This window comes from Engraulis encrasicolus, chromosome 14, assembly GCF_034702125.1.
Source record: "Engraulis encrasicolus isolate BLACKSEA-1 chromosome 14, IST_EnEncr_1.0, whole genome shotgun sequence".
Taxonomy (NCBI): Eukaryota; Metazoa; Chordata; class Actinopteri; order Clupeiformes; family Engraulidae; genus Engraulis; species Engraulis encrasicolus.
The window spans coordinates 46,571,371-46,597,108 of NC_085870.1; the positions used below are offsets into that span (position 1 = coordinate 46,571,371).

At 40.5% G+C, this 25,738-nt stretch overlaps 3 protein-coding genes across 7 annotated transcripts; 1 reads left to right on the forward strand and 2 right to left on the reverse strand.

Annotated features, from left to right (window-relative positions):
• Window positions 1–33: 33 nt before the first annotated feature.
• Window positions 34–8,352, reverse strand: dram2b (DNA-damage regulated autophagy modulator 2b). Of its 4 annotated transcripts, none has more exons than XM_063215962.1 (8): window positions 8,256–8,352; window positions 7,226–7,394; window positions 6,713–6,780; window positions 6,035–6,177; window positions 5,531–5,708; window positions 4,674–4,756; window positions 4,009–4,101; window positions 34–1,906 (listed from the first exon to the last, which is right to left on the reverse strand). In XM_063215962.1, exons 1-8 carry the CDS (start codon window positions 8,287–8,289, stop codon window positions 1,784–1,786), a joined length of 891 nt encoding a protein of 296 aa, XP_063072032.1. In that variant the 5' UTR covers window positions 8,290–8,352; the 3' UTR covers window positions 34–1,783. The 4 variants fall into 4 exon arrangements, with proteins under 4 accessions (XP_063072032.1, XP_063072035.1, XP_063072033.1 ...); XM_063215965.1 differs by lacking the exon at window positions 8,256–8,352 and adding an exon at window positions 7,839–8,054 and having other exon boundaries at window positions 7,226–7,376; XM_063215963.1 differs by lacking the exon at window positions 8,256–8,352 and adding an exon at window positions 7,839–8,054.
• A 410-nt stretch (window positions 8,353–8,762) lies between these two features.
• LOC134462769 (synaptonemal complex protein 3-like) lies at window positions 8,763–13,289 on the forward strand. The gene is made up of 9 exons (XM_063215969.1): window positions 8,763–8,872; window positions 9,093–9,206; window positions 9,297–9,360; window positions 9,463–9,497; window positions 9,601–9,718; window positions 10,232–10,331; window positions 10,504–10,602; window positions 11,354–11,458; window positions 12,295–13,289. The coding sequence occupies exons 2-9, from the start codon at window positions 9,173–9,175 to the stop codon at window positions 12,346–12,348; spliced, it is 609 nt and encodes a 202-aa protein (XP_063072039.1). The 5' UTR covers window positions 8,763–8,872; window positions 9,093–9,172; the 3' UTR covers window positions 12,349–13,289.
• A 1,560-nt stretch (window positions 13,290–14,849) lies between these two features.
• On the reverse strand, window positions 14,850–25,013 carry cept1b (choline/ethanolamine phosphotransferase 1b). 2 transcript variants are annotated; one of them, XM_063215968.1, is made up of 10 exons: window positions 24,770–25,013; window positions 23,632–23,727; window positions 22,733–23,264; window positions 19,393–19,540; window positions 18,285–18,426; window positions 17,787–17,871; window positions 16,986–17,117; window positions 16,706–16,864; window positions 16,223–16,348; window positions 14,850–15,802 (listed from the first exon to the last, which is right to left on the reverse strand). In XM_063215968.1, exons 3-10 carry the CDS (start codon window positions 23,183–23,185, stop codon window positions 15,686–15,688), a joined length of 1,362 nt encoding a protein of 453 aa, XP_063072038.1. In that variant the 5' UTR covers window positions 23,186–23,264; window positions 23,632–23,727; window positions 24,770–25,013; the 3' UTR covers window positions 14,850–15,685. The 2 variants fall into 2 exon arrangements, with proteins under 2 accessions (XP_063072038.1, XP_063072037.1); XM_063215967.1 differs by lacking the exon at window positions 17,787–17,871 and adding an exon at window positions 17,405–17,489 and having other exon boundaries at window positions 24,770–25,012.
• Window positions 25,014–25,738: the final 725 nt, after the last annotated feature.

Genomic DNA, 25,738 nt, shown 5'->3' on the forward strand with positions numbered 1-25,738 from the left:
TGTAAATAATTGTGAGAAATCAGGCAGGGAATGTGCAATTCATTTGTGTCTTTTATTGTTGTCCACATACAGTCTGGCAAGAGTAACTGAAATGTTAACATTGTTGACCTGACAGAATACATGATCAAGGGTTACACTCGAAATCAGCAGCTGACCGTGGAGGAGCCGATGTAAAGAAGCAACAACAACAAAAAAACTATTTTATTACATTAAAAGTGTTGTCTGACTGATCAGTGTGCAGTTACAAAGTGTTAAACCCCTGAAATACGTGCCTGTCACTATATACACTCTTTTTCATAATTCACAAGCAATGGTACCATTGTGTATGCCTCTGCATCCACACTTGGGAAAATATTTATCTGGCAGCTACAAAAAATGAGTACAACTGTAAGTTCCAGTTGTCTTCTTCATATCAGCTGCTTTAACGCTCATGTTGAAGGGATAATCAAATGCAGTATGTTCAAAAAGTGAGAACAGTAATCCACATAGTACATCATCCATTGACAGACACAGATTTTTAATCAAGATTACAATACAGACTACTTCCGTCTTGGGAAGTAATATTTCTGTTTTACAGTTGTCAGAAGATTTTCTGAAAAGCACAGCCCTTGTTTGTTACTGTAAGCCAGAGGTGGGGAACCTATGTCTTATTCGGCCCCTTGTATAATTTTAATGGTATGCAGTTTCACATGAAATATGTGTTGTAAAGAAATCTGAGAAATTACATTTGCAATACAATTAAGTTGTATTTTCAGGGGACGTAGTGAAGGTGGAGTCTCTTGTAAAGGTATCTAGGCCTAAAATGCAGGGGGGAAATCCTGGTTTGCGTTCATAGCACAGCCTTTGGAGGACTTTATAAAATTTGAAGTGGCCCCTTGAATGAAAACGGTTCCCCACCCCTGCTTTGGGCTCAGGAATTTACGAACCTGGGGGGTAAGAAGAAGAGTCTGGGCTCTTCTACTAGATGATTATCCACAACCTCAAGGTTAACTTAACATGATAACTACTGAGCCAGTTTGGAATACTCCCCTGGCAGTCTGTGATGAGATCACAAGAGGCGATTTTCGCAGTAACCACCTTCTCTTATACCTCTTTCTCAAACATGCTGCTGTAGAGGTCTTCCTTGTTGTGCGTAATGCTGTTATCAAGATGTCTGGTACTCATCACATTCTAGATCTTTGTAAACATTGCAACACTAGTCATCGCTCTCAACAGAGAACAGTCGGAGTATCCTCAACTGTGAATACAGTGACACTTCACTGCCCCCTGCAGGCAATAGCAGTAACATACTTTCAAATTATTTTAAGTCGAAAAGAAAAAAACCCTTTAACACTGCAAAAGCACGAGTTCCCCACTTTTGATGTACGATTTACTTAATTCGTACCTGAACACGTATAGATTTGCCTCTGACATTCTGAAATTATTCAAGATACATAATTTGAGTGTTATTTGGCAGTGATGATTAAACTTAAGCAGAAGCGAAGACATTTGGACTGTAACACCAGGCTGGCTTAGTTAGGAGAGTAAAAAAAAGAGATTAATTTAAGTGGCTCAATAATAACAGAAAACAGTCCAGTAATCCCTGTTAGACCAAATCTCATACAGCAAAATAAAACTGTGTCATTCAGTCACAACCCAAAGCTCATTTCAGCGAGGCCAGATCCCATCTCCTCAGAGCTTCTGAACGTGATCACTCCACTGTGGAGCATATAGATAAGCTTTCTGGTCCATCTGACCACCACGGAGGCAGCTTGTGCTCTCTCTCTGTCTCTCTCTCGCTCTTCTAGATGCTTCCGGCGAGCAGCGGTGAGCTTTCTGTTGGGTTCAGGGGACCGATGACGCCATAACGTGTAGACTCGTACAGGTGATTGCTTTGAAGCACTGCCTCTGCCCTCAGGTTGATTTTCTATAAAACAGAATTTTCAATGGGTTAGCTAACTAAGCAGATGGATATGTTGTGTAAATGTAGAGGTAAACTGGTCACTTTGTCTTGTGAAAGTAACAGCTTTACTGCCACACACATTTTCTGTCGCTTCTCAAGCAGGTGATTTTTTTTCTCTGACCATTTTCTCACAGAGTTGCTCTAGTTGCTGTATAAGCAACTGCTTCAGGAAAGAGAATGGGGCAAACACGTGGGAGGATTTGTATTTTTGCAAAACCAGGATGTCCGCCTCGTAAAAATCTAATCTTACCGGTAATTCTGGCTGCAATGCAAAGCATTAACTAAAGGAATAAAAGGGAGAAAGAGTGCGCAGTAAAGTCTCAATGTTGATTTATGAAGTGTAAAGGTATGTTTACTCTGTGATATACACGTAAAACAACAGATGTCTTCCAGTATCAGCGTCAAATCAAGTTGTTAAATGATGTGGTATCATTAGGATGATATTTATATTGAACATGAATGGTTAACCATAAACAAAATGTAGTTATTTCTCTATCTACACTTTGTTTAATTTAAACACCAATTTGGAGTGGGACCAAATACCCTCTAGAAGAGACAATTGACTGATCCCAAGCCACGCCCATTTCTGGCAAGTCATAATACAGCTGGCAAGAACCCTCAGACAACCTCGGACAACTTGTACCAGAGGAGCGGTCAAACTGCTACTCCCATATTCAGAGTAGGCTCAATAGAAATAATAAAAAAATAGGAATAAAAAGCCATTTATTGCCATTATAATCAGTACAATGACATTTTAAGCCTCCATAAGGTGTACACTAGCCTACAATGTTTATAAATACATACATAAATATAAATACATATAAAATGTGTAGCGTATTCATCACGGTGAAAAGGCGTGTATGGGGTAAACGTAAAAGTGACAGCAGATATCCCAACCTTGTTAAGATTTACCATTTTCTATCGTTCCCTAAACCAATCAAAAACGAACATTAAAACAATCTCTGCTAGGATGTATTTGAGCACAAATACCTTATTGGGATAGATCACTGCTGTCAGTCTCTGAACGAATAATCCAATAGGGAAGTGACAAGTGAGACATATGAAACTTTCAAACAAGGCATGATTTTTCTGGTTTTGTGTTTGTCTTGGATGAAATAGCCTATTTAAACTCGTTTTAATTAGCCGATAGGGCGTTGTAGCCTCTTAATGCAGCAGGGGTTGCCGGCGACCCTATTCGTCTTGCTTAAAATGCTTAACCACATCATAACAACATTGCTATGACATTACAGAGAGCCATAGTGCTGCGCTAAGGGGTTAAGTCATAATATTGGCTTTTCATTTGTGTCACCTCTGGTCTTGACCACGTCATGTTAAATATCTTCGTCTGAACAATTTGCATGTTAAAGAATTATTTTGTCCTGATGTCGTTGACAAAAGCAATACTAAATGTTAGGCTATTTTATCCCCATAGCCCATTGAATATTGCCTACAGCAGCCACGTCTTAACAGAGTAACCAAAGTTGTCCGAAGTAGCATGACGCGATGGGCGGGGCTTGGGATTGGTCAATTGTCACTCTTAAGAATCTGACTGGTGCGCTGTGTAGGATTGTGGACAGAGTAGGTATTGAAACTGTGCTGCCTATTCAAGATTCAAGATTCAAGGAGTTTATTGTCATTGTCAATGAAGTCAACGAAATTGTGGGTGGAGCAACAACACTGCGTAGTTTGAAGTAGGCTTTAATTTGATGTGGTTTTGCCACATGTGATGAATATTTACTAAATAATATAGTAATACTTACTACTATGACCAAAGTACAGTACCTTTTGCAGTTAAAATGTCCATTTATGGAAATTCAAAATGGCAGACATGGAGAAAATCCACCTTTTCATGTACGAAAAGTGCAGTTTTGAAAAGTTTGATGTATGAAAAGTGCACTTTTCTCAGTCTTTATGAATACATAGAATTTGATGTTGGTGGTAAGTATTTGTGAAAAAGGTAACATTTATGAATGGTCAGCATGAATTCTGGAACTACGTCAAATATTACACAGTGCATCTTTAAGTGTTAAATGAACACAGCTGTTAGTGGTAAGTGAGGATCTTACCTGGAAGTCCCTGATGTAGGTGAAGAAGAAGCAGACGAAGGAGAAGGCCAACGACCACTCGGAGATGGTGCTGATCAGATGAGCTGTGTAGCCCTGACATGGAAATCACAGTCACAACAAGCAAAACATTACCACCACAGCTCACAGTATGAATCCTTACACAATCTCTTCAAACAAAACTGTAAATGTATGAGTGAGCAAGATGAATGCAGTGGGCAAAATTTAAGACGGCGGTCTAATAATTCCATAACAATAGGATTATTTTGATCAACATCATGCAAAGTTATTTTATGTTTAGTGCAAAGGGAAAAGAATCTGGTGCCACACGAATAGACATCCGTCTGGCACCAGATTATTTTCCCTTTGCACTTATTATTTAGTCCTGCTCTGATTGCCTGCTCTGTTTGCACCGGATTGTCAATTTAGAAGAGCGGAGTGTGTATCTCCTTTGTTTTTATTTTATGTGTAGTCGTTAAGTGTCAACATCCTCATGGCCACCAGAGGTCATGCAATTGATATGACATTGTTAGGAATCAAATTGCAGTGTTCCTTGTAAAAACAACACCACAAATACTGTACAGATATCAGTCGACAGATACATAACAACTCATCTCCACCATAGAACATATGCACCATGTAAGCTTGTAAACTGATTAAAAGCTTACCGTCTCTCCTGGGATCCAGTGCAGTTTCTTGGACAGGTCAACCCCTGGCAAACTGCTGTACATGATCATGGAGGCCACAAACACTAAGGGAGCAGCAGGTTAAGGAACATAGCTGCATAGTTAACAGTTCACAGCCTTTACAGAAATACTGTTAAAACTACATAGAAATATGTACAGTAGTCCTGCTTGACACTATGTACAGTACATGTGCGGAAACACCAGAGGGAGGCTGATTACAATATAACCAAGACATTCATTACAAGAGGAAGTGAAAAACCGGTTAATGTCAATTAAAAAAGGGAAATAGCACAGTTGCAGAATAGTTAAGATTTACCTGAGACATTTTTGGTCTCTTCAAAATACTGTCAAATGGACTATATCATTCTTGACTTGTTGCTGCAATGCAATCTTCAGCATTCATCTTCACTGAAACCGATGGATATCTACATAACAGTTACATGGAACTCTGGCAGGAAGTGCCGTTTTGGTTATGAGACCAGAGGAGGTATTACAACTATGCTGCTCATTGTAACTATGCTGCCTATTCCAAAACTTGGTCATTTCATGAATATTTACTGAGTAATAAACTAATATTTACTGGTCTGACAAAAGTACAGGAAGTTTCGCAGCTTAAGATGTCCATCACTGGAAATTCTAAATGGAGGACATGGAGAAGATCCAACATTTTATTAATGAAAAGTGCATTTTCCCCAGTCTTAGTGAATACTTGAATTGATGGTGGTGGAAAACACTCATGAACTAGATCATTCACATGAGCGGGCAAGCACAAATTCTGGAAGTAAACTACTAGAAAAGTACATACTCCACTTTTAAGGTAAAGTATGGAGGAAGGATACTGCTAATGCTACTGGCTGTGCTCCAGGCGCCCACCCCAAAGCGAGCCCAAAACATGGCCTTGGCGTGGACGTGCGGCTGCATGTAGTAGGACACCCCGGTCTGCACCATGATGTACAGGGCACCCACACCAAAGGTCATTATCGCCCCCGCTACGTGGACTGAGAAGATGGTAGTTTTCTGCAGAGAGAGTGAGAGAGAGAGAGAAATTCACACATTTATATTAGAAACTATTTTACGGCTTTCTATAACTGAGGCAATACCTAAATAGAAATGATTACCAAGTAATTAAGCAACTGACGGCCATAACACTCTAACTTGACAACATAATACATTACATAATGTTGAAAGGAAAAGCAGAAAGTAGTTGGCTTTAGAGCTATTCAACAGAGAGAGAGAGAGAGAGAGAGAGAGAGAGAGAGAGAGAGAGAGAGAGAGAGAGAGAGAGAGAAAATAGAAGTGGAAGTGAAAATCCAAAGCCACAGTCACGTCAAACAAAGCCCTACCTGAAAATTTCCCACAACACACATGCCTAGGGAACTGGTCCAGCCGAGAACGACTCCCACCAGGTTTAGTCGATGGAGTTTGGTTTCTCCAGCGTCTGTCAGTGCCTGAACCTGTTTGTAGCGAACATATGTGGTGGCAATACCTATAGAGTGATAATAATATGACAAGAGAGTGTGAAAGATTTAAATGAGATTCATTAGATATTCGTTGAGCATCATCAACAAGCAAATGATCTTCATCTTTTGAAGACAAAGGGATTTGTGTGCTCCTCTAAATGCAAATGACACTGAGTAATGACAGACTAAGTAATATGGCAAGACATACAGTAGCTTCAAGGACCTAACATGTGGTTTGTTTAAATATTCCCAAGGCTGATCACCTTGTTCACAAGTTTAAAATTCAGGTACAGTACGAAAACATACTGATGAATGAAAAAGAAAATAGATGTCCGCACAATGAAAACTCCAACCAACAAGCCTTTGTTAAAAACCCACCAGGTTCTTCTACGGGCATCCTTTTGTATTATCTTACTCAACCCAAATTTTATCACCATCTCCGCTTGTGATCAATAAATCTTTCCGCCCCTCCATGATTCAGATGCCGCATTTGAAATACTCAGTGAACAGCATGAGGACAGACATTATGGTAAAAATGACACAGGAAATAGGCTTTCATACCAAGGAAAGCGGAGATGTTGAGCATGATCCCAAACACACATCTCTCCGGTGCTTCAGCCCCAGTATCACTACAGAAGGAAAACAAAAACACACAATCCAGACATAAGTACACAACCAAAAATGTATGACAATGAAAAGAATTGCATTATAACACGTGGAATAAAAATGGTACAGTAATTGCTGTGGAAATATTCCAATTGTGTCAACCTTAGCTACCTAATGTAATACATTTAGCGGTTATAATTATATCACAAATAGCCTATCGCTGAAGCAATGACCTTCCAACATTTGGAAATGATGACAATAAGCCATGTGATTATATCATGGTATATCATCATGACTGTGCAAAGAGGGGGGGAAAGTGGAACAACTAAACTGGGTCCCAAATGGCGGAAAGGGCCCAAGCGAGTCTTCTGTACAAGAAACACTTGTGAAATAGGAGCCATAATGGAGAAAAACACATCTACAATTCTCAATCAAAGCAAGGTTGTCATTTGCACTCATTCCTCTTACCTTATATAGGGTACCAAGGGATCTACATGGTCCAGCAGCACAGCAGTGATGTAAGCGAATGCAAAAGAGGCAGATGTCCATATCACCAGAGACACGGGCAGAATGCACATACCCTGCTGAAACCACCACATCTCTTTGTGTTTTGGTGAGCCTGTAACCAGACGACACACTGCAGGAGAGGTAGGGCAGAGACTGTGATGGAAACATCCAAAACTTAATCCAAAGTAGAATACAATGTCTACTCTGAAGGGCACATTGAAGTTGTAGGTTAGTGCTGTACACTGTCAAATAGCTCCTTCCTTTGCGGTCACAAATCATGAGAACATGGTTCCTGTTCCCCAAGAAGTGAAAGAAGGCATACTCATACACAAAGTGGTTCCTCTTACATCTGTCTGCACTATTTCATTGAACGGACGGCTAGGTTAGTTTTCGTGGTCGACTGATCAGATGCCAAATTATAACGTAAAGCCATCTCTGTAAATATGGAGACAACCAATTCGACAATGCAAGACATAACAAGTAATATGAATGTGCACTGTTAAGAAATGATATAATAAATTCACGAGGAACACTGTGACGTTAGCTGGCTAGCCAAACAAAATAAGTCGGTTACCTTTCAAAGTTACATTTAGCGTCACGTCACGGTGAGGACAGTCGCCAATTGTTTACATGTTGGCACAAGTGTTGATATGAAAAAGCGAGGGAGAAATCCACATATAACATTCGTTTCCAATAATTAAAAGTACATGACAGCACAGCGTCGCTGACACCACTCGGTTGGCTCGTGAAGGCAGTACTTCCTGTGTAGTTTGCCTTGAACGTACCCGGATGACAACAGAACCAGAACGCTAGTTTGTTACAACTTACAGTTAAAAGGCACCCAAGTAAACAAAACAATTAACAAAAACAATTAAAGTAGGCCCACGAGACGTGTGCATAGATGTAATAATAATAACAACAATATTAACAGGATAATAATAATAATAATAATAATAATAATAATAATAATAATAATAATAATCCTACATACTTCGTTGCACATATCTAGTCATGATTGTCCCCATTCCCGAGTCTGTTTCAGCTTGAAATCCTTCTGTGCGACGACCACAACCACGGCTATTGTGTAAAATCAGGACCAGCCACCTCAGGATTAATTTTGCAACAAAATCCCTGTTTGAACAGCTCGATCAGTTGGCCTGGCAGCATTTGCTGGCTCCTGTTAAACTAGAGGTTGGAGTAACAATGTTTGGAACCATATGGCTATCACCATAATCTACACTTTCACAAATCAATATTAGCCTATGCAAAATGCAATGCAAAAATGTGTCCGACTGGTATTCATCATTAGAATCATTCAATGAATGAAGTCCACCCACCACCATGGGCCTCGCTATGGCAACGTAGCTCAGTTTCAGAGCCGCGTTAGGCTATAATATGGTAAAATGTAGGCCAAAATAAACTAGCAGGCTGTAGTGTGTGGAACGTAGCCTAAATCTAATTTCAGCTCATTACACTCTGCGCGTGAATTCGAACATCAATACATCAACTTTCACGTGGCCGAATAGTTTTCGCCAGCGTTCGGTTCTAGATTAACGTTATTTTCTAAACAGAAATCAAAGTTTATTAGTTTGTCCTACATCGCCAAGGGTAAGTTATTATTTTTTATTAAAGTGTCACAGATAGGCCTACTCAATATGTGTTTTAAATCATGATCTCGATGTCGACGTAGGCCCTAGTGTATCATACAGAAAAAAACTAGGCCTACACCTGTGGAATTTGTATGTTCGTTGCCTTTAGGTGGCGTTATTTAGCCACATTTTTTGACAGCTCGTCAGACCTGAGCTTTTCATCTACCATTTCATTTCAGGATCTTGTCAAAACGTTGAAAACAATCTACCTTAATTGAAGTGTAAATTCACATCAACTACTGCATACCACATTTCTGCCATGGCATCGAAGCGGTCTCTCCTGGGTGAAAATGGTAAGTCACGCTAATAAATATCCAAGTTGCACCTCAGGCCTACTATGTTTATATCATGTTTGAAGTGTCACTGCTGTTGTCTACTCATAGATACCACAGTAAGCAAATGCAAGAGAAACAAACACACAGACTCAGAGGAAGAATTGCTGCCTAAGTAAGAACACGTTTTGTTATACAAACTAATATTTGTTTGTCCAATGCCTGTATTAAAGCTACTGCACAGTTTCATTCAATTTATTTTTTTAACCACCCACAGGGATTCCTTTAGGAACATGATTCACCAATTTGGAGGTAGGCCACAAGAAATGCCACACACCTACCCAAAAACATTGAATCTTTGTCATACTATCATCTCTCATGCTACACTTTTACTGCACTTTTTTGTTTTTGACAGCTGATGTAAACAAGGCTTTTATCGCCAAGAGGAAACAGTTTAATAACTTCACAAGTTCAACGTTAAAAAACAGCAGTCAGAAAATGTCTAAGATGTGGCAGAACCAGCAGAAAGACAGGTGAGGAATGACAAGCATAGGCCTACATGTAGGCCTGCTTGTTTTTAAAATGTGTTTTTTTTTTTTGTTTTTTTTTTTTTAAAGGGACACTGTGCAGGAAATTGTCAAAAAAGGTACTGCAACTATACTGGTCATTGAAATTGGGCTGCCAATTGCCAAAATTGATCTTTGCATGAAAGTTATTCTAAGTAATAAACAAATATTTCCTAGTATGGTCCAATTACAGTCATTTTTGCAGCTAAAAATGGCTATTTATGGAAATTCAAAATGGCGGACCATGGAGAAGGTCCCCCTTTTCATGTATGAAAAGTGATTTTTTTTTTCCAGTCATAATGAATACTTAGAATTTGATGCTGGTGGTAAGTATTCATGAAAAAGGTAACATTAGTGAATGGACAGCAAGAATTCTGGAAATAAACAACAAAAAATCTCACACAGTGTCCCTTTAAAGAAAAAGAGTAACTTTTTTAAACCATTATGTTGTGGTGAAAAATAAGCTCTGTTGTCTTCCAGGAGTCGTATTACAGAAGATTATAACTCTCAGTTCAATGCAGTGTTTCAGCAGTGGAAAGTGGATTTGAATAAGACCAAAGACATGGATGAAAAGCTTGAAGTAAGACACATTGATGCACACACACACACACACACACACACACACACACACACACACACACACACACACACACACACACACACACACACACACACACACACACACAGGCTATGCCCTCTCTCCACCATTCTATAGGCCGCCTTGGAGAGTAAATCTGTGTGGTCTTTTTCAGAGCATGTTCCATCAGCAGCAGAAGATGTTTCAACACATGAAGGCAGCTCAGGGCCAGAGACTGAAGACACTCAAACAACTTTTGGAACAGTACACAAAGGTAAATACTGCACAGTATATTGTTCCTTGGTCAATTTCTGTGACAATTACTGTATTATTTTATCCTATCAGTGTCTATATGTACGCTCAACGTAGACAGGGCCGGATTAATGCACAGGCTAGATTGTGGCTGCAGCCTAGGGGCCCCCACCTTCAGGAGGGCCCCACAGCAACCTGTAGCCTAGGGGCCAGAGGCTGTCTTAATCCGGCCTGAATGTAGACCACCACGGGCAATTTATCATATTGTTAAGCAATTACACAACATATAGGCCTATGATTATTACATCGCCATTGGCTACATTTACATGAGACATTTAATTCAGAATTAACTCATTTTAATTCAAAATAGAGATTAATTCCGCTTTGAAAACGTCATGTTGTAAACACTTCACAATTCAGAATTAAATGAAAGATCCAAGTAAACTCGACGGAACTATTTCATTCGGAATTAAAAAATGTCATATAAACGTAGCCATTCTGTATTTCCGCTCACAGCATCATTTTGATTCAGGTCCTTTATGCCATACATTGAAACCAGATAACAATTTCAAGTGTATTTGCAGCTTATTGTATATGGCATTCTACACAATGTATCAGCCAAAATGTTGAGTTAATGAACTGATTATCCACAGATATAAGGTGAATAAATCCTGCATCACAGCTGTTATACCCATTATGCAAGTGTCTTGTCAAACCCAGCAACGTGGTGGCCTTTGTCATTGTTTTGTGTTTTTGGTGTTTTGCGTTGGAAGGGCTTGAAGGAAATGGACAAAACACATGTTGAGGAACAAGGAGAGCTTCTGAATGACTTGCGCCAGGAGATGGGCGTCCTCCAGAAAAATATGCTTATGGCCAACGTGAGTAGGCCTAATGACAAGTCACACCTTTACCTTCCAAGTGCAACAGATTTAATGTATACCGTTAGTTTCAAATTCAGTGCAGTGTCACACATGTCTGTTAGCTGAAAAAAAAAAACTTTGTTGGTTTATTGTGATTCAGAGTAAACCAATGTGTAATGTAATGTAAGTATTGGTTAGCCTGATTGTCATCGACTTTAAAATCTCTTCGAGACTTGGTCTGACCAAGAGCATAACAATTAACATTTCCCAAACGGCATTTCCCAAATCCCTTGGTTTGCTAATGATTGTTTGCTTCCCAACAAAGTGGGAGGAGTTCCCGTATTTACGGGAACTCAGAAAGTACTTGCATTGACTCTTGACCTGACTGGTAGCAACGCTGAAGCTGTTGCGTCACTAGGAGGGCATGGCCTGGCTAAGTATTGGTGGCTCTGTAAGGAGCAGTGGCGACTGGCGAGCCTAACATTGTAGCACCCGTTAACATCATTCAGCTACAGTTGTCTTTTGACTCAACCTTTCACTAGAATAAACACCAAACAAATGTGGTGTAGGCCATGGCAGCAACTACTTGTACTTCCTCCCGCCTTGACATCATCGAATCTCTTGCGTATCAGTATCAGTAGTTACTCTCCCATTTGCAATAGGATATTGACTGGGGATATCCCCAAAAAGCTGTTCTGCACTACATGACAGTCGGGAAACTTTATTGTTTTTTTTTCATGGAGGAGCGACATCAAGGCAAGAGGGTGGATGTCAGAGGAATGGAAGGGAGAAATTAGAATAGCTTTCAGTGTAACTAACTGTAATGAGTCTTTCCTCACTCTTGTGTTTCCCAGCAAAAACAGGAGATTGCATCTGTGCGCAAGTCCCTACAGACCATGCTGATGTGATCTCACCGGGAAGCTACTCTCCATTTTGCATTGAGCACTGGGTGTTTATAACTTGTGTAATTTTGCTTGATTACTATTTATTGATCAATGGTCAAGTGTCAGAGATTATCTTGGATGTCAGTGTCTGCATATCACACTTCTATATTTTCATAGCTACTGAGCAAATAGAGGGACCTGTATTTATTCTTAAAGTATTTACTTGTTATATTATTATTTACTTTACTACTTTATTTATTATTTACTTTATTCTCTGTATTACATCAAAACTCATTTAAGTAATAAAGGTCAGTTATTGTAACAAATGAGACTACACCACGTGTTATCATAAATATAGCAATCTTTATTTTTACAGGTGCTTTTTATTCCAAAATGAGAGAACAGCAATTCTTACAAACCAACAGACAGAGAAGTCAGCTGGTCATAGTTTGCCAGAAACAGTCAGCACACAATGTAATTTGATTTAAGAGGAAAAGCTGTACACACAAGTTATCTTTGACCTGTCAGAATTCGAACAGGCTTAACGAGAACACCTAAACATTCTGTGATGTTGCCATATTCTTGATTCAGATTCTACCGCAGGCGACAACATAGGTGAAAACGCCCTACACACTCGACCACTCAACAAACAACCTTTGTTATGTACAATTTTATTTCCTTACAGAATATTTGGCCTCTAGAAACAGAATATGTTACGACTATGACAGAGTTAACCCATTCTGTAGTGGCATTTGCCCACAGACATTTTAATTATTGTAGTTAATTGAGTTTTTTTTTTAACCGTCCAAAGAACAGTAGAATCCAAATAAACAACTACAGAATGTAATAGACAAATGGGCAAGCATTTCATGCAAAACACAAAATGGAGGAATTCTACAATGAAAATATAGCTGGTTAATGTCACCGTGGCTATGTTAGACCAATGTTCCCACCAAAAACACAAGCATTTTTTTTAATTATTTCAAATCCTATTATTATTTCTTGGTGGATGTCATGTCAGCGTGTGACAATAGTAACTAAGATATAAACTCTTCATCCAAGATATTCAGGGTACAGGTCTGCAACAGGCATATTTCTCCAATCAGTTTGATCAACCCAACATTCATACCTTCACCAGTAAGATACATATCATAGGCATTGCATGGATGAGGCAGAAATGTATGCTCAATAACAGACTGAACTGGGCAGGTAGCAGCATTTGCAAATGGACAGGGAGAACAGCACTATTATGCTATTGGTTAGGATTAGGATTGTCACATCATCCTCTCACAGATGGGTGCATGCAGACAGAGTTAAATGTCCTAGAGTGTTACCTGAGCTTGTCCACCTACAAAAAGAAAATTCAGGCCAAGAGCACATTCTTAGTACCAACACTGGAATACTAACCAACAAGCCTGTGCAAGTTTAAAATGAAAACCCGAGAGTTATGAATACAAGACTACAATTAAGGCAACAGTTATAATAAGAAGCATTGCTTGTGTACTGACCAGCAAGCAAACAATAGAACAAGAAAAAAAAGACAAGAAAAGTAAAACATGCCTCTACATGAGTCATCTCACTTCCAATAGAATAATTTAAATCACAATTAGTCCTGTCAGTATGTCATTACACATATGATGGTTCTATGGTTAGAAGCGACACACGAAGTTCCTGTTAGAATAGTTCTGGCTAAGCAATGTGCGTATGTGAAGATTAATACAAGACGTCAACACAAAGGACATAGTCAATATACTGTAGCTTCACCTTGCCTTTCAATGAATAATTCTATGTGCCAAAAAACTTTTGTTGTTGTTGGACATTTGGACGATAATGCTACAAGTAGCAGGTTTATTTTTATTTTATTTTTCGTATAATATTTTGTAACAAAATAAGAACAAAATTTGGGGCTTGCACTTGAAAGTAGTAACGAACAAAAATATATATAACATGCAATATCACAGACGACAGATGAGAGAAAGCGCTTCTGGTGATTAGAGCTGCATGCTGGGATACATCAGTGCATTTTTTTTCTTTTGTTTTGTTTTTGTTCATCATGACCATCACATATTATCTTTTCATCTTCACAACAAATGTTCCCACTGGCAAAATTGATAACTTAACAATGGGGTAACCAAATTAATGTTACCTTTAAAAAATAATATTAGTAACAATGATGCCCTGCCACATTATTTCTTTCTTTCCTATTTTTTTACTTTTTTAAAGTAGTTTAGGCATGAAGCAGTAGTGCAACACAAAGTTAGGCACGCGAAGCAAACTAAAAAGCAAAAAAAGCAAAATAAAACAAAACAATAAATATGAGTGGGAGCGGGTGCTACCAAAAATATACAGTATAATGGAATATAACTGGAGACCAATACTACAGCAGCACTGATTGAACAGAATACACGCCACTACCTCAAAAACATTACGCTGGGAAGGACAATTTTTGATATATTTACATGTCTATTTTTTTTGTGGCAGCACTGTGAAGTGACTGAAAAGTGTATACAGTAACTGCTGTTGAAACTACACGTACAGCATTTGAAAACCAAAATACAAAAAAACAAATCCATGCAGGAACGGTATATGTAGGTGCCTTACAACAGCTTTGAAAATGAATTTGGAAAGTAACATTTATGAAGTGAATTGAAATTCACAAAGTAAACAGATGCTACCAGGTATTAAAAAAAATCAACTTGAGAGATAGAGAATCAAATCTGTCACGTGACATTCTGTTCATCAACAGTGGGGGGAAAATCAATTTACAGCTTTTGAGTATATAAGTAAATGACGCTGATATGAGAACAGCTAATTACATAGACTGTGGCATTCTGTGACAGTTGTTTAGCTGACATGACATGCCATAGCTATTAGTACATTAACCATTCCGACATAGTGAAGGTGTCTGCTTTAAAACACCACTTTCATAGTCCTAGTCAGTCAATGACAAGCAGATTACGTTTAGAAAATGAATAAAATTTAGCACCTAGCTCAGCCACATCCTTCCTATGAACGTACATTTCCATCATTGCTTGCATTCAGGCTGCTGCGCAAAAAAGTCTAAAGGGCACATATGTTGAAATTACATCTGTGTTTAGATAATATTGTGTGTGTGTTTTTTGTGTGCGATATACACGTGAGGAGATGACAACTCAGTAACACAGATTGCACGTAACAGTGATGGAAGAAATAAATTATACAATCTAACATATTCCTCCTGGGAAATAAATCTTCTTCATCATCATCATTCATTAATTTGCATTAAGTGTGCCTATTCTACCCTGTCCTGAATCATAACGAAGGAAAACAGAGCAACAGAAAGGGGGGCGGGGGGATCATCAGATAACTGGAAGCAGAGTTCTCACTGGATGGGTGAAGTGGTCAGTGGTTTTATCTTGAAGACGAAAATGTGGAGGTGGGAGGCAATCTGATTGCAAACACTGACACAGTAACGCAACAGATCAAAGAAGGAGAGAACCTGCCAATGGAAGAAAAAAGAAACATTTAGGTTCACCCTTCTCTCCCATACCGTGAAATATTTAAAACACACTATGCAATTAAATATCTTGGAGGTTAAAAAAATTGTATTTGTAAAGTCGATAGATGGTTTGATACGTAGCTCATTAAAGGGTGAATAAATGTTCCTCCTGCTTACAAGTTAGCCTGTACCGAGTTGGGCATAGTGTCAGAACTAAGGCTTGCTTGACCGAATGATTTTTTTGTTGTTGCTAGATATGCCTGTAGACATGCAGTTTCACCGGGCACTGCAATTTCTCAATTGTACAAATCCCATATAGGGCAAGAACTTAACAGTTACAAAACAGAAAATAAAAATGTATGAACCTATGAAATCTTACGAATACGAATGGACACAATGTGAACAGAAATGTGAACTTACCAGGGCAATCCACAACACCAGGTATTCATCAATAAAACTGTTGAAATACTGGTCCAAGAACAGAAGCCCAGGGCCAAGAAACGCAACATCATGAAGGTGCATTTCACTTTTTGTCATATGAGCAACCTACAAAAAACAGAACAAACAAAAAAAACAAGCAGTTAGCAACACTGGTGTTAACCCTTGCAGACTTAACAGGTGTTGTAAACAGCCTTTATAAGGAACGATTAGACAAACACTGTGTTAATGTCACCTTGCACGTTTTCAGTGGCAATGGCACTTACATATGGAATGCGAACTGAGAGGAGCCTAATACACACTCCATAATAACTACAGAGCAGAGCATTTCAATATTACTAGACACAATGGCAAGGGGAACTACTAAACACGTTACGCAGGTGTTATACACGTAAAAAATCATATAAATCCAAGCATCTGAGAGTCAGAACAAAGGCATTAAAAAAAATGTATTTATTTACTTACCACTAATTTGTTAGTGATCTTGGCAGACACAAACCCAAATGCCAATATGTAAAGACACGGGTGTTTTTCAAAGAGTTGAATAGCTGACTTTTTATATATCATCATAGCCAAGATTATTACAGAACCTATGTGAAGGACTGGGGAGAGGACACTGGTTCCCTAAAAGAAGATAAAATGAGAAGTTTTAGACAATATTCCAAACTGAAGCCCAATATTATGAGTAAACATACGCAAACACATTGACAGATGTGAAGACGGGACGGCTGAATAAGCCACTCACCGCTATTGTGGATCCATTTTTGCCCACGCCCCCGGTGAATATAACCCGGAAGTAATTGGTACAGGAAAAGATAACCCCTACAAATGTGCATATGGCAGGAACTATTTTCATTTGAATGTTAATTAAAGGAATCTGTAAAAAAGGAAGTAGAATATACAATCAAATACCCATCAAACAGACATGGCTTAACAGATTTTTTTGTAAATGTTTAAGAATTTAACACTTTCAACCAACACATAAAGCAACATTGTTCAATGTCTTCAAACAATGTGGTATGCAGACTACAAGCAGTGTTAGGATGGCATTGTTAAGTGACTATATGAGCAAATCAAATAAGTAAATTAATTCAGAAATCAATTATTTTTTACTTTTCTAAGAACAAGAGTTAACAGAGTTGGTGAGAAAAGCACAGAAATTACCGGAGACTGCCAAAAAGCTGATCCTCCAATGGCAGCCAGCAAATACATGATAATAATGAAGATTTGCACTTCAGTCACATCAATGCTGAGAGCGGAGCAGGGGAGAGTAGAGTGGATCGAGAGCATGGATTAGATTAGAACAGTAATTAACTCTGTCCCCCCCCCCCACCGGCAATGCTCATCGTCATGACAAGCAGCACACACTGGAGCAGTGATTTGTAAAACGGACACATCACATTAGGTCTCTGATTTCAGGCAAATTCTTTTTTACCACCATGCAACAGTATGATTGTGCGTTGGACGCAGCGGACTAGCTTGCTTGCTTCTACGAAAAGCAGTGGAAAAGGCGGATGGCGGCGTCACAAAGGCACTGGACTTTTACCGTGACGTTCCAAAACATGGGGCCAACAATGGCCGTGAGCATCTGCAACAGGGCTAGACAGATCTGTGCCTCTGTTATATCAAATCTGCCCAGTGTGTGAAAGAGACCGAGTCAGAAAAGCACACTCTGCCAAATATAACTTGTGATAATAATAATAAGTGAAAGGAAGTAGAAAGATAATGACATAAGCTAAACATAAACGGGGCAGTTGGCTCTTCAATCACAGTTTACTGAGGGTGTCATTGCTTGATATGGAATACAATAAACTACATTAGCAAACATTTCCAGCACACGTTTTCCAAATGTTGGGGAGCTCACAGTTTTTTCAGCTGTAATAATCCTTTACTTGCTATCTTGGTCCCCATAAAAGACATGTTTAAGCACAAACAGAGTAAATGCTTACATATCCAACATTACATTCAGTTTTACAAACAAGTTCAACAGTTCAATGCATAATTTTAAGTTCACTAGAAGTCCCAACCCAGCGTTCGTACTCACATGCCAAAGCGTAGGGTACCGGAGACGTAGGTTTGCCAGTGGGCACAGTAGAACATGAACATGCCCGCGAAGCAGCAGAAGAACATCCAGTCAGGGTTGGTGCCCAGCTGCACGGCGATACTGGTGCCCAGGACCACGAACACTGGACACAGGAGGAGGCAAAGTGGACAAGATGGAGGTTAAATGTGGAATGGACTGTCTTTATATAGCACAGAGGTCCTCAACCTTTTTCGAATAAACATCCCCTTGTCCCAATCACACGCCTGCCAGCGCCCCCTTGTCCTCATCATAAGCCTGCCAACGGCCTCCTTCATATTAAAGAATACAATAGACTAATGCCCCCCAATGGGAATTGAGCACCCCCGTCTCAGCTGTATCCTTCTCAACGCCCCCCTCTTGAAAGGTGTTTGTTTCTGTTACATGCTGGGTCACTGGTCGGAGGAGGCACAGAGGTTAAATGGACTGGACTACATTGACAGAATAGTATCTTTCTACGACGACCTTGCGAGCACCCAGTGTGTTAACCCTTTTGCAGAATAGAGCCTCTTTTGTAATCTTATTGTCACCAAAATCGTAATGAGTCTATGACCATGTCTTAATCAGTTACATGAGACTCACAGTTTCCCCCAGTACTTTATTGCACAAGTGGCCATGTTTTGAAGTTAACCAAAAATACTTCTAACGCCCTGTCATCCTGACTAACAAAAATTCTGCGGGAAACACTGGCAATGTTGCTGTGATGTACGTATAAGCAAATAGTGAGTATGATTTCTAGCAATCCCATCTGCATGAAAGGGCTAAAACATATGTCTCTCATTCACCCATTCACACAACAGTGCAGGAGGCTGCTAGCCTGGCTATCGCATCGTGCAAGGCAATGTGATATTTCCCAGTCCAGGAGGCTGCCAGGCAAGGTGCCAACCTACCACCAGGACCGATTTTGGGGTTAAGCATCTTGCTCAAGGACACATAATGGTTAGCCTGGTGGGTCTTGGTGAATTCAGTCTCTCACAGGTGGCAGTCACAGTACACAACACATCCATAAAATTGATTTACTATTACAGCATATGTGGACAGTGTCTGGCAGCAGGAGGCCTACTGTACCTACCTGTGGACAGAGAGTCGCAGCCATGATCGAACAGCTCCCCCAGTGGTGAACTGCTGTTGGTGCGCCTGGCCTGCTTCCCATCAATGGCATCCAGTGACTGGTAAACAAACAGGCCCACGGCACACAGCAGATAAGCCCATAGCGGAGCCTGCAGGAGAACGAGGAAACCACAAGTTACTATGATGCAGCGTCAAGAACCAACAAAGCTGCTGTAAATCAAATCACTTCCTTGTTCATTTGCGTTTGTCTATCATGGCAACATGGAAGATTATAAAGCTTTTTATATTTTTGAAAAGAATAGTAACACAGTAACATCATGTTGGAAAATAGGCACTATGAAGTCATTCTAATCAATTCAATTTATTATACTGTACTGTAGTGTGGTACCACCATGGTCTAACAACACCATGGACTAACAACCCTTTACAAATTCATGATTAGTAGTACATAAAAAATGAATTAAAAGACAAGATGATAGTAAACATAAATTACATAAACAGAAAATAAGGAATAAAAGTTACATCAAACGTGGATGACATTTCAGATGGGGGAAATACAAACATATTTTGTCATAGTTCATCCAATAACTACACAGTTGGCATGGAATGAATCCCTTTTACGTAAGCCATGAAAGAGGGCACCGAAAATATGCGACATGTGCCCACTTACTATTTACTAGAGCAAGTTACAGTTATGGAGCCCCACATATGCAGGCCAAGACATTGTAGCTGCTATTACACCACATTCTGAGCAGAACAAAACTGGATATTGACTTTGTTTACCACAGTTTCCAGGACAGGCTGAACCACAACTGCAAAGCTTCAAAAGCATGCAAATTAAGAAGTGAGAAGTATACTGAGCATTCTGCACGAGATATTGGTCCCTGATCAGATTCTTCATGTGTGACAACTGACAAGTCTATTTCAGGCACTCTGCAGATAAGCTTATGCTTCAAGGTAAAATGTATGTGTACACTTACTTTCAAGAACATCTTCACTGGTATCCTTGCCAAATATTCTACAACAATAGTAGGCTTTTATTTACACATGGTCCAAACAATTACTCTTTTTTCTAATTAACTAGATATTCATAACATATCTACTTAAGAGTATTACTAGTTTATTTTCAAACATGTCTTGTGATATTGTGATTTTTGAGTGTGAAACAACTACAGTTAGTAAGCACAGAATGTTGTATGTTGCATAAGGTTTAATCTCAGTAGACTTAAGTGGTGCAGAACAGCCAAGCGCTGCATTCCTGGAAACTAGAGAACTTTTTTTCTTCAGCTTCACTCTCTATTTAGGAGCCTACGTTACCTCAACCTTTGTCCTACAAAGGAAATGTGTGTGTGTGTGTGGGGGGGGGGGGGGGGGGGCGTAGTAGCGCTGACGTACGGTATGACATATGATGGGGTTATTTTTAGAGGTAAAACAAGTGATGCAAGTAAAATGTTACAGGTCCTTACTGTGGGTCATCTGGTTGCAAAGACCCCCTTTGACATTAGGGGGCAAGCACCCAGAGAACACCTATGGAGAACTTGAACCCTGCCTTAAGGTCAAGAGTCCCACCTAGACGCTGCTTGGCAATGCCAACTGTCTCCTTGGCTTGGCAGAGACTTGAACTAGAACCATTAACTCAGGAAATCTGGGCCAACTAATGATGCGGAACATGGCGTTCAGATCAGATTAACTACAGTTCCAAGTGGTTTAGGCTTGGTGGTCCCCCAAAAAATGACTTCAGAAAACAAAAATGCTATTATTTCTGCATTTGCTGAGGCTGTTTTGTTGTGCTGCTTTAAAAGGTTACTTCAGTTCGCTCGACCACAGAAACCCGACATGCATGCACCATGCTTCAAATATAACAAGTTGCCATGTTTCTGTGTTCCCCTCCATACCAGCGTACTAAGCGTAGTGCATTACATGATAGGGGTGCTCACTTGTGCTGGTGGTGCTACAGTATCAGATGTAGACTGTGTTTGCAACCTGAGCGGAGGGGGACCACAAGGGGTTGTGTCCAGAAAAGAAAGTCTGCCCTGAGGTATTTCGGAGGCTCTCGGCCCAGCACAGCAGCAGAGTAAACAAAGTAGCAAGTAATTTGTTGAAGAAAAAACAACAACGAAAGGCTGAAATCCCTTCAGCTGTATCAACTCCCGCTGAAACCTGTGAAACGATGTTCTTTCTGCCAACAATTTTGTAAGTGCTAAAGAGGACAAAAATAGCCAGCCAGCCACCCAGCAGGCCTGAGACTAATCACCCTTGCCCTTGCCATTCAGTACAGGCAGACTCTCACCGCAAGATCATGTGTGGGAATGAACACAATAGCAGATGCTCTGAATATGATCACACACACAAAGTTATTTCCTAGAAGAAGTATGTTTGCCTTGGATTACCTTTTTCTACAGAGAAATATGTCTACTAGATGTTCCCATACATTCAAAAGCATGCAATGTGATGTAATGAGGATTAGGCCCTGGACAGTGGACACACACTAACCTACTAAAATGTAGTCTCAAGGTGCACCAGTTTGCAAGCCAACGGCAGGGGGTGATTTTGTAATATTCAGAGCAAACTATGGCGGCCTAGAACTGAACTGCTGAATCACTGCTGGCATTACACATTTGATGAGACTGGCACTTGACAACTAAGTATTTGATTGTTGACCAACACATTATCAACACCTATCAGCTCCTTCCTCCTACAGTAAAACAATAGTCAATAGTCAAATACTGCTTTCATGACCTAACATTATGTAATAACATAGGAGTGTATTGCAGGGGACTAGAGTTGCTCCACTGGGACTCCAACCCAGACCTTCTTGGGTACCGAACTGGTGCAACGACCGCTACACCAAAGTGCCAAGCTCGCTGGCGTGACAGTCAGACTGCACCCACCATCCTAGTGATCGTCACTCCACCCCACAGAGAGTCATAATTAAATAAATACATTTAAAAAAAACTTATCATCAAGTCAAAAAAAAAAACACCCAGGCTCACAGCACAGGTCTCCACAAGCTTGCAGGGCAGTTCTCTGAAGTAAGAACCAACACACACTGAATATCAGTCCTGCAAACCAGATATTGAACTGTAACTGTAGTTACCATAATACCAAGTGCGGTCATCAGTTACCGTGATATAGCATAATATAGTAACCATTACAGATACCACAAAACTGTGTTTGCAAGACCACAAGAAAATCAACTCGGGCATCTTCCCAAATGTACAGGGATCCAATAACTAAACAGTCAGTCAGTAAGTCAGTCAGTCAGTCAGACAGACAGACAGACAGACAGACAGACAGACAGACAGACAGACAGACAGACACACACACACACACACACACACCTGTTCTGTGGCAGTGGGGCAGTAGTAGACGAGCACCAGGGTGGTGAAGACGTTGGTGGCCAGGCCCACGATGGTGATGAGGTTGGGGGCGATCCAGGCGGGCATGCAGCACACCAGCCACTCCCAGTAGCGCTGCATTAGGGGCTCCAGCAGCGAGCGGCCCGAGCTGCTGTAGCGGTGCTCCTCCAGACGCTTCAGCTGGTGCCGGGAGAGCGGTGGAGACGGCAGCTCCACCAGCCGACGCAGGGCACTGGGGGCCAGCCAGCACGAGGCATCCATGCCCTGCTGCGGAGGCGCTGACTGCTGCTGGTGATGGTAATGGTGGTGGTGGTGGTGGTGGTGCAGCGATGAGAGTGGCGGCTCCCGGTCCCGCTCCGCCTCCCGCCCGCGACGGCTCCGCAAGCCGGCCCCGGCACCAGCCCCAGCCCCAGCCCCCGCCTGCTGCCCACTCATGGCCCTGCTATGCTGCTCTGCCTGAGCCTGCCACCTCCCGATGCTCCAGTTGGGGATCCACAATGGGGCTCGACACCACCTTTGACCCCCACACAACACAACACGACACGACCCAACAAAAAAATAAGGATCAAGGGTCAAGAGCTTGGCTGAATGGCTGAACAATCCAGTAAATAAAGTAAAGTAAGCATTGTCATGACTTCAGTCCCTCACTGAGACACTACATTCTATAATCTCTCAGCAAGGTATTAGTGAAATAACATGTATCAAGGGCACAGGTAGAATAAAGAATTTGTTGTATATGGTTTGGAATAATTTTGTGTATGTGATACTGATAGTAGATTCTTGGTCGTGGTTGTCCATGACTGCATCTCAGTGCATGGATAGAGAAAATGCTCTTATAATGTGGGGCATCTAAAAGTATAGCAAAGCTTTTCTACATTTACCTGTTTTCCCACTTCTGATTGCGCAGTTTTCTGCCACACCCCTACACTGACGTGACAGAGCAGGGCCGGATGGGTCTTCCCTGGGGCGAGGACCACCTATTGGTGTGAAAGACAGGCCCAAGATCAATTAACATTTCGTTTTGACTTTGACAGGTCGACTTCCTCGTTCCTGACGTTCAAAACAACGCAACAACAGCCACCCGTCAGTCCTTCCTGTGACTACACAAGCTACAGTCAGATGCTTCTACAGGGTAAAGAAAAGCAGACATGGTAAGCGCCATGGTTAAAATTACATACATAACATTAAAATCACCGTCTTATCTTGTCACTCTTGTTGACACACTTGTCACCTGTTAGGCCCATGCACGTATCGTTTCAAGTTAAGGCTGTAGCTGTCACTGACATTTTTCCAACGTCAATCAAGCAACACCATTTTCAGTAGGTCGACTGACAATATTGATGTTCAAACCATCAGCTTGGGTTGTTTACAGTCTTCTAAACATTTACTGGATAACATTACCACTACGGGCCACTACACTTGACCGAATTGGACGCAAATTGTCAAAAGGCCATGTTTGTAACGTAATTAACTGCAACGATGAAAACAAGAGACACGTTTTGTGATTAGCTAGCCAGCACTGGCACACCAAGCACAAAGTAGTAAGCTTACAGCCTCCTAGTGTAGAACTAAGTGGGTAAACATAAGGTATGAAATGACAGACATATGGTTGCTGTGCTCACAGAGTGATTTTCTGTGTTTGTTAAATTAGGCATTGACAGCCATTATTTGGATCCCCGTCCACTATAGGGCACGAGTTCGCTTACAAAACTAGCCAGGTTACATAAAACGTAAATATTTACAGGCTAACGACCAAGCCAATTAGCCATCGCTAGCCTACCTATATAATATAGTGCTAGCTTGTCAGGTGAAGAACATTTCGAATTGCCAGCTATAGCCTCGGCAAGGAAAACGAATAAGTCGACCATATGAGGGACGTTTACATTTTAAGCAAACATTTGGCATTACGCCCATTTGGAAGCCCTTCACACTTGACAGGTTAGCTATGTTAGCTAAATCTACGACAGCCAGCCACAGTCCTTTCGCAGCACATGACACTAGAGTCCTACTGTCACTGACCCGACAAAAATGATACAGTAGAACCGTCCAAAAGTATCCGACAGTCGGTTAGCGCAAAAGAGGACAAGGTAATTCCTTGATCAGGTATACTCCACAGGGTTGGTTTGAGACATGGGCTGATGGAAAAGCCCAAATCATGCACCAAGGTTGTAATCAACAAATCGACATCGCCGTTGAAGCAGTCGCTACTTTCGCTCAAAGAACACCGGCCACTTCCGTCGCAGTTGAAGACCTGAGGGCGATGGTCTTCCTCTGGAACTCAAGTGCGTCACGTATGCGCATATTTGGTGCGGTTTTCACTCTGTAAAGCTTGCGTTTTTGACGTTGCAGTAAGAGTTGTGGAAATATCAACTCTACACGTAGATCATGCAATCAAAATGTGTTTAAAATATGATAGCTGCAAAACTAACAAACAAATAAGAAAACCGTACATGTGGGATGGTTTGCATTATTAAATTAATTCATTGGGCATAATGCACACACAACTGAAGAATGTGGCACACATAAAATAAATAAATAAATAAATAAACAGCAAAGAGCATAATTAACAGAAGTCAACCATTAGATGGCGTTGAAATATGGCAAATGAGAGCTTGAATCAAATGAAATGCAAAAAAAGTGATTTTATGCCACAACTTTATTCCACTTCTCGAAATGTTTCTATTTCATGTCTGCTCTTTTTTTTTCAAATAAGACTTTGGGAATTATTATTATTATTGACAAATTGTACAGTAGGCCAAGCTTAGAATAATGTGCGTAAAGTGTTAAAATTCATGCTGGTTTAAATTGAATTAAATTTAAATATAACTAATCTCAATTTATTACATAGATGTAGTTACAATAGCCCACATTGTTTGCATTTGTGTGGCTCGGACTCAGGTATGGTTTGAGCCCACATCGGGATCTCTTTGATGGGTGGGGAGGGGCGTTTCAGTAATTCTGGTGGATATCGTCATCATGAAAATGGGA